This window comes from Trachemys scripta, chromosome 2 (assembly GCF_013100865.1).
Source record: "Trachemys scripta elegans isolate TJP31775 chromosome 2, CAS_Tse_1.0, whole genome shotgun sequence".
In the NCBI taxonomy this organism is placed as follows: domain Eukaryota; kingdom Metazoa; phylum Chordata; order Testudines; family Emydidae; genus Trachemys; species Trachemys scripta.
In genome coordinates, this window is record NC_048299.1 from 245,357,686 (window position 1) to 245,366,960 (window position 9,275).

General features: G+C 39.2%; 1 protein-coding gene across 1 annotated transcript in view; it reads right to left on the reverse strand.

Annotated features, from left to right (window-relative positions):
* Nucleotides 1-9,275, reverse strand: part of RGS22 (regulator of G protein signaling 22) — a 98,390-nt gene that overhangs the window by 47,449 nt on the left and 41,666 nt on the right. Inside the window, exons 10-13 of the mRNA XM_034763377.1 lie at nt 8,827-8,988; nt 7,393-7,573; nt 4,445-4,608; nt 3,685-3,793 (exon numbers count right to left, since the gene is read on the reverse strand). Of these exons, the coding sequence (XP_034619268.1) occupies nt 3,685-3,793; nt 4,445-4,608; nt 7,393-7,573; nt 8,827-8,988 (616 nt within the window). The remainder of the gene's footprint in view (nt 1-3,684; nt 3,794-4,444; nt 4,609-7,392; nt 7,574-8,826; nt 8,989-9,275) is intronic.

Sequence of the window (9,275 nt, forward strand, 5' to 3'; positions counted from 1 at the left end):
AATCTTAACATCTCTGTCTGCCCTCTGTGAGAGATGGTGGCCAACGTAGGCAAGGTGTTCTAAATTTTCCAGTTCTTCTCTGTCAATCTAGAACTTCCTTGCTGGGTTTGATGATTGATCAGGAGCTGGCTGGTGGAGAACTTTGTTTTGCCAATGTTCAGGGTTAGTCTTAGTCTTTTGTAAGCTTCAGAGAAGCAGGTAAGGGCTGTTTATAGATCCTCCTTTTAGTGTACAACTACAGCACAATCATCTGCATACTGGAGTTCACCCATCATTGAAGTAAGTCATTGGGCACTTGTCAAGAATATGCAACATAGTCTGAAGTTGACTATATCTACATCATGGGTCATTAGAGAAATCCCATTTGAAGAGTGACTGGCCACACAATTGCCCTGTCCTGTTCAAAACTGGTTCAGGGATGGCCAGAGGTGCCTTGGCAGGTCAAAATCTGGTGGGCAGATGGTGGGGTTGGTGATGAGAGAGTGATTAATGACTGTTATCACAGACCACTCGTTACGCCAAGCAGATTCCACCGTCATGTCCTGTGGTGGCATAAGTGACCATAAGGACCCTTGATAGCCTCCATGGATAACCAAGTGGAGAATAAATGGCTGGGCCTCTCTTCTCCTCAGCCAGAGATAGACTCCTCCAGACAAAAGACAGGGATGTATAAATAGAGATATTCAAGGGGTGTGAATATTTCCTGAATATTTGGTTCCACAATATAAATTTCACTTGACCACAAACATCAGCCTGTTCCCCCATCCCTTCTGTTAACTAAACAAGAATACCTTCAGCAAAGGAATAAACAATTGTACTATCCTAATGAAAAAAAAAAGCAGTCTATTAACAGATTAAGGAACTCAATGCACATTACAGTTTATTTCCTGAACTGGGCCAGCAGTGCCAACAATCTCTATGAAAGAGCAGGACACCTTTGGAATGTTCAATGAACATGACGAGTTTGGGATTTATAGTTGTACCTGTGGCATTATTCTTAATTCTTGGACTTAAAAAAGCAGGAAGCCCCCAAAGCCTCCATCATTTCAGCAAAAATTAAGGAAACATTCTTCTGTGCATTGGATTCAGGGAGTTGCTTTTGGAGGCAGTAATTTTACAAGCCATACAATAAAGTGTAGGAGTAATGAAAAAAAATTAGAACTGGAACATGTTCCTGCTGTATATTTTACTGTTTTCATCACTACATATTTTAGGGCCATATTCAAGCTCTCACTTCCACTGGTCACTAAAATATTGCCCAAAACTGTACTAAGGTGTGGGAATGTCTCTATTGAAGCATTTATCCATTAACTCACAAATAATAATCCTTTTTACTGTCACACAAAGAACATTATTATGATTAAAACAATAATTTATTAGTAGTTACCATACCACAGTATGAGAATTACCACCATTATTTCCTATTCTAAGAATAAAGAAATAGAATGGACCAATGGATGCCATAGTGTGGTAATTATGGGTGAATGTTGGCTTTCTATTAGGGCTGTCAAGCAATTAAAAAAATAATCAAGATTAATCGCAAGATTAAAAAAATTAGTCAAGATTAATTGTGTGATTAATCACACCGTTAAACAATAGAATACCATTTATTTAAAAAATTTTGGATGTTTTCTACATTTTCAAATATATTGATTTCAATTACAACACAGAATACAAAGTGTACAGTGCCCACTTTATATTTACTTTTGATTACAAGTGTTTGCACTATAAAAAGACAAAATCAATAGTATTTTTCAATTCACCTAATACAAGTACTGTAGTGCAATCTCTTTACCATGAAAATTGAACTTGCAAATATAGAATTATGTACAAAAAACTGCATTCAAAAATAGAACAATGTAAAATGTTAGAGCTTGCAAGTCTGCTCAGTCCTACTTCTTGTTCAGCCAATCGCTCAGACAAACAAGTTTGGTTACATTTGCAGAAGATAAATCTGCCCGCTTCTTATTTACAATGTCACCTGAAAGTGAGAACAGGCATTCTCATGGCATTGTTGTAGCCGGTGTCGTAACATATTTACGTGCCAGATGCGCTAAAGATTCATATGTCCCTTCATGCTTCAACCATCATTCCAGGGGACATGCGTCCATGCTGATGACGGGTTCTGCTTGAAAACCATCCAAAGCAGTGCGGACCAATACATGTTCATTTTCATCATCTGAGTCAGATGCCACCAGCAGAAGGTTGATTTTCTTTTTTGGTGGTTCGGGTTCTGTAGTTTCCACATTAGAATGTTGCTCTTTTAAGACTTCTGAAAGCATGCTCCCTACCTCGTCCCTCTCAGATTTTGGAAGGCACTTGAGATTCTTAAGTCTTGGGTCAAGTGCTGTAGCTATCTTTACAAATCTCATATTAGTACCTTCTTTCCGTTTTTTTAAATCTGCAGTGAAAGTGTTCTTAAAATGAACAACAACATATGCTGGGTAATCATCCAAGACTGCCATAACATGAAATATATGGCAGAATGCGAGTAAAACAGAGCAGGGGGATGTACAATTCTCCCCCCAAGGAGATCAGTCACAAATGTAATTAATGCATTCTTTTTTTAACAAGCATCATCAGCATGGGAGCATGTCCTCTGGAATGGTGGCTAAAGCATGAAGGGACATACGAATGTTTAGCACAGGGGTTGGCAACCTTTCAGAAGTGGTGTGCCAAGTCTTCATTTATTCACTCTAACTTAAGGTTTCGCATGCCAGTAATACATTTTAACGTTTTTAGAAGGTCTCTTTCTACAAGTCTATAATATATAACTAAACTATTGTTGTAAATAAAGTAAATAAGGTTTTTAAAATGTTTAAGAAGCTTCATTTAAAATTAAATTAAAATGCAGAGCCCCCCGGACCGGTGGCCAGGACCCGGGCAGTGTGAGTGCCACTGAAAACCAGCTCGCGTGCCGCCTTCGACACCCGTGCCATAGGTTGCCTACCCCTGGTTTAGCATATCTGGCATGTAAATATTTTGCCACACCAGCTACAAAAGTTCCATGCAAATGCCTGTTCTCACTTTCTGGTGACATTGTAAATAAGAAGAGGACAGCATTATCGCCTGTAAATGTAAACAAACTTGTTTGTATAAGCAATTGGCTGAACAAGAAGTAGGACTGAATGGACTTGTAGGCTCTGAAATTTTACATGGTTTTGTTTTTGAGAGCAGTTATGTAACAAAAAAATGTATCTACATTTGTAAGTTGCACTTTCAGGACAAAGAGATTGCACTACAGTACTTGTATGAGGTGAATTGAAAAATACTATATCTTCTGTTTATCATTTTTACAATGCAAATATTTGTAATCAAAATATACACTTTGATTTCAATTACAACACAGCATACAAGATATATATGAAAATGTAGAAAAACATCCAAAGTATTTAATAACAACTTCAATTGGTATTGTCTTGTTTAATAGTGCGATTAAAACTGTGATTAATTGCGATTTTTTTAATCACGATTAACTTTTTTGAGTTAATCGTGTGAGTTAACTGTGATTAATGGACAGCCCTACTTTTTAATTAAAATACTGCACAAGGCAAAGATATCATCTGTATAATCAGACACATTTTCCAAAATCACAGGGTATATCCCCTTTGATTGGTTTTACTGTAGATTAAAGTGTCTTCAACCATAGATTCAGGGAAGCCAGGTTCTTCCAGCGTTACTTACTGGGAGCAGCTCAGCATAGGTGTATTTTCTATCTGTCGGGGACTTCAGGCATTTTGTATCATCAGTAACAGCTGAGAGATGAGACATATTGCTTCCCACTGATTTTAGCCTGGACTCACAAACAAACAAAAATGTTTGATAACTGCTTAAGAAAAGATTAGGAATGTTTAGTTTAGAGAAGAAACAAATAAGAGGGGACATGATGTAGGTGTAACAAAATAGTGAATGGTATGGAGAAGGTAAATTGAGCATTACTATTTAGTTTGTCTTCTTATAGAAGGAACAAATAGACATTCAATGAAACTGAAAGGCAACAGATTTAAAAGTAAGTTAGAGGAAATTTTTTTTACATATCACATAATTAACCTGTGGAACTCCTTCCCACAGGTTATCATGGAGGCGAAGTGCTTAGAAGTTTTAAAAAAAGATATGTATGTGCCCAGTCAGAACATTGAAAGTTACATCAGAAAGGATAATAAATGTTGCTCATCTAAATAAACCTGCTCATCTAGGCTTCTATCAGCCCCTGCATACTTCCCTGGACAAAGCCCTCATGCTCCTGGGCATAAGCAAACCACTAACAGCTAGAGGTTAGGAAGAAATTTCCACCACAGGCAGATTAAATCAAAACTGTGCTCTTGTGAGCGGATTATTGTATTAAATTAGTGGGCAATAAAAAAGTTGCATTCCATGAAAACAATGTTAAATAGTTGAGAAGTATGGGATTTATAAATGATACACAAGAGATTTTTGCACTTACCTTTTTTTACTAACTTCAGGTTTACTGGTTACGCTGTAGAAATCATCCTTTGTGATGGTTCCACTTGGTGGCAGGGTAGCTGACAATAATCTGGTAGCTCTCTTAGAAGATAAATTCATCACATTTGTTTTTAATAAGGTTGTGGGTGAGCTGGTTTCATTTCTCTAAAGGAATAGAAAAATAGAACAACTCAGAAATAAAATTTCCCACCTTTGTTCTTTCTGATGCTCTCCAATTAAAGGTTTCTATTGACATCAGGGACTTTCTTTCCAATCACAATATGTAAAGTAGATCCAAGCTTTTTCCATCATCCTTTAATAACTACAAAGCATTAAAAGTTGCTAGCAGAGGGCAATATTTCACCCTCCGTCTTTACATAAAATTCCAGTTAACATCAGTGGGATATCTGCAAATGGAATGAAGGTACAGGAGAATATGGCATATCTTGTTTAACATGACCCATATTAAACAAATCACCTAAACAATCAAGATCCTTCAATTTTAATGTAACCTTTTTTGTCTTTGTAGCTCCTGATTCCAGATTTGATCCAGAAGACACGGAAACTCCAAAACATAGCAGATAGACTTTGCACAAGGAAACGTACAACTTGTGTAGGGGGAAGCTGCACATTATTATACTATTCACCATAAGGGGAAAATGTGTGTACACGGGGCATGGCCAGTGGATTCATACACACAGTGCAGATGCAATCTACTAGTCCTTTCTTTTCCCAGTGGTGGCACCTTCTCATCTAAACGTCCATCAGCCCCTGCATACTTTCCTGGACAAAAACCTTTTGCTCAAACTTTGCTCACAGGACCAGGATTTGTTCCTTAATGAACTCTAAGGATACTGATGAAGATGAATGGCAGCAGATGAATGTCCTCTGGTTTACAAATCAATTGAGATGTTCAGAGGATAACTTAGAATTATGAACGTTTTGCACAACTCTGACAAAACCTGAGACCATACAAAGCTCACCTAGTTTCAGGCTTTCCTATAAACTCAGTTATCTGAAGCCAGGTTCACAGAAAGTTTTGCTAAAATGCAAAACTCTCCCAAGCAAATCTGGGCCAGTATAGGGCTATGCAATGAAACTTCACTATGTATGAGTTTGAAATGAAAACAGGTGAAAATTTGTTCGTTTCCATTAAGACTATGAGTTCATTCAAAATCCAGACTCAGTGAGTATCTCGAAAGATACAAGCCCATGTCATTAAACACAACAAGGATGATCAGAGGAATGGAAAACCTGTCGTATGAAAAGAGACTAGAGGAGCTTGGGTTGTTTAGTCTGACAAAGCGAAGGCTGAGGGGGGATATGATTGCTATCTTTAAATATATTAGAGGGATTAATACAAGGGAGGGAGAAGAATTATTCCAGCTTAGTACTAATGTGGATACGAGAACGAATGGATATAAACTGGCCGTGGGGAAGTTCAGGCTTGAAATTAGACGAAGGTTTCTGACCGTCAGAGGGGTGAAATATTGGAACGGCCTTCCGAGGGAAACGGTGGGGGCGACGGACCTGTCTGGTTTTAAGATTAAGTTAGATAAATTTATGGAGGGAATGGTTTAATGGTAAAACATAGTAGTCAAGGAAAACCAAGCAATGGTAGGTAAATAGTATAATGGCTGACAGGGGTCAGGCTGGAGACTCTTGCCTATATGCTCGGGGTCTTACTGATCGCCATATTTGGGGTCGGGAAGGAATTTTCCTCCAGGGCAGATTGGCTGAGCCTCTGGAGGTTTTTCGCCTTCCTCCGCAGCATGGGGCAGGGATCTCTAGCAGGAGGGTCTCTGCCAATTGAAGTCACCTAAAACAGGATTGGGGACTTCAACAGAAGAGTCCAGGGAAGGGGTAGGGACGGTTTTATGGCCTGCAGCATGCAGGGGGTCAGACTAGATGATCATAATGGTCCCTTCTGACCTTAAAGTCTATGAGTCTATGAGTCTATGAACAACCAGAAAAATGTTTGCATAAATCCCTATAAAGTGAAATCCAGAAGTTTCATGAAATTTTAATTAAACAGCTGAAGCCATTTGCAGTAACATCAGGCCACCAAGATTAATTTAGACCATAATGAACCATCCATTGCCATTAATTACTTAATCTTTTAATACACATACCGGTAGATATTAAAACTGCATTCTAAAAATTATTTCAATAAAAATATTAGAGATGGGTTTGAACTCAACCCCTGAATCAGAACATCCCTTATCCTTGGGAGTATTTGAAATCTGAACTGTTATCTGGATCCACAATTTGTAAATAGCTCCTATCTTGAGACCTGATCCTGAATGTTGCTGAGTACGTGCAAATTCCATTGACGTGACCTCTCCTCTTCAGGCCCTTTGTGATGAGCTGAGTCAAGAACCCTGATCTCGCAATGTACAAATTCTAGTATATTAAAAATCCATATCTAGATCTGAGTTTTGTAGCTTGAGACCATCTCTAGAAAAAATATCGCAGCTGGCAGTTCTGACTAAACAATTATGATTTGAGAGACAGTGGGCCAGATTCTGCTCTCCGTTACACTAATAAGCATGTATCCAAAGTAACTTAATTGAAACCAATGGAATTACTCCAGATTTATACCAGGATACTAGAGGGCAGAATCTTGCCTTCTAGCTATTATGTAACTCAATGAAATTTGAAATTTTCAGCTAAAATGTGCTCTCAGGTATATCCATGTGGCCCACTGACATCGATGGAGTTGTCAGGGTGTAACTGTGAACAGAAATTGGCCTGCAGTTTGTATTGGAGCTACTGTACAAAACACAGTAGCATTCTACTGCATTTTACACATAGATTTTGGATGAAGCAAGTTTAGATTAACTAGATCTGGCTCTATAAACTAACTCAAGGAATGAGGACCAAATCCATGTCCCTTTTAATTCAATAGAACTTTTGCCGTTAACTTCTGAGGGTCCTTGTCATGCCTACCTGAGGATGGGAAGGTGCTATCCTTGGAATGCAAGATTTAGCTCTCAGTGGTAACAATGTCACCATTTGTGGGTAAGGATCAATATCCGTCCTTGGTCTCTCGTGAGAGGTGTGCCATCGCTTCAACTTTGCACTGGCAGTTTGTACTGCAACTGTATGAGTGACACAAAATCTGGGACCCCTGCAGGGGGGGAAATACATACAAGTAGAATTTATTCAAAACACAAACTATTGGACTAATGTGACATTTACTACATCAATGTATGGTTCTATTAATAACCAGAGCTAAAGACCAGTCAACAGAAAAGATAAATTTACCTCTTACACTACTCTAAATATAAAACTGACTTATTGCCTAAATATGTTAGGGTTCTAAATGGCATACTATAATACAGCTGCTTTTGTTTATGAGACTGAAATTTACATTCAATCTAACATGCTATGCCTAGTCTAGAAAAGAGAATGGAGCCATGAGACACCCAAACTACAACTCCCATTAGGCACTGTGGTAGCATGAAGTAATTTGGTAGCCTTAGCTCATGAGTGCAGAGATTCACTTTTGGGGGAGGGGGGTGGAGGGAGGGGGAAATGAAAAAGAATATGGCTGATTACAGTGATGAGCTCCCAAAATCCTAAGAACCGGTTCCCTACCGGGTCCTCGGCGGCGGGAGGAGGGGGGTGTTTTTACTCACTCTGGGTTTTCGGAGGCATTTCGGGGGCAGTTCCTTCACCCGGAGCGAATGAAGGTTCAGACGCCGAAGTGCCGCCAAAGACCCGGTAGGGAACTGCCCGGTGAGTACAGTACAAGCCCCACGTGCCTGTTTCCCCCACCCACCCAACCCCAACCCACCCGACCCCGACTGCCCCCTCAGAACCCGCAAGTTTCTCCTCCTCCCCTCCCCCACCGGGATAGCAGCAGCAGCCCAGGCTCCGGGAGCTATTTAAAGAGCCAGGGCTCCCCTGCTTCTACCGCCCCTGAATAATAGTATTCAGCTCTATATAACACTTTTAATTCTCAAATCTCAAAGTGCTTTACAATAGAGGCAAATATAATTATCCACATTTAAATTTTTAGCAGCAGTGCAGTAAGCAGGCTTTCAAAGTTACAGCAAGACAGCTATTAATATTCTGTATAACAGAGGTCCAACAGTAAATTGTCAGGGTCACACTCTGCATAGATTTATATCGTGTAACACCAACGACTTTAGATGGGCTGTACAGGATGTAGTTTAATATGGAGTTTGACCTTGAGTCTCAGATCTCTCAAACAAAAATTTGCAGGGCCAAGATCTGCTATCACTTATGCTAACACCAGCTCCATGGGGTTGTACTAGAGTAAATGAGGTCAGAATTTCCCTCATAACTTTAGCAGTAGTAAAGGGAGTAAACATTACAAAAATAATGACTTCAGAGTTCATCTTCAGTTATCCCTACCAGTAAAGAAGTAAAGGTTTCACTACTTCAGGCTGAATCCATTTTAAGTGTCTTGTATTCCACTGGTCTCCAAGTAGCAGGTCCAGTTTGAATAAGACTTCTGAGTTGAGAAAATAATCTCCACTGCTCACTAGATAGAGTTTTTTCATTTTATCAAGCTGTCTTGAGTCAAAGAAAATAGATATATATATTACATCCTGCACATATATTAATAGATTCCAAAGCCAGAAGGGACCATTGTGATAATCTAGTCTGATCTCCTGTATAAGACAGGCCATAAAACTTCCCCAAAATGATTCCCTGAGGACATCTGTTAGAAAAACATCGAATCTTGATTTAAAAATTGTCAATATTAGAGAATTTACCACAATCCTTGTTAAATTTTTCCAATGGTTAATTACCATCACTGTTAATGATGGGGGCTCGGGGGCTCGGGTGCCGGGCCGGGC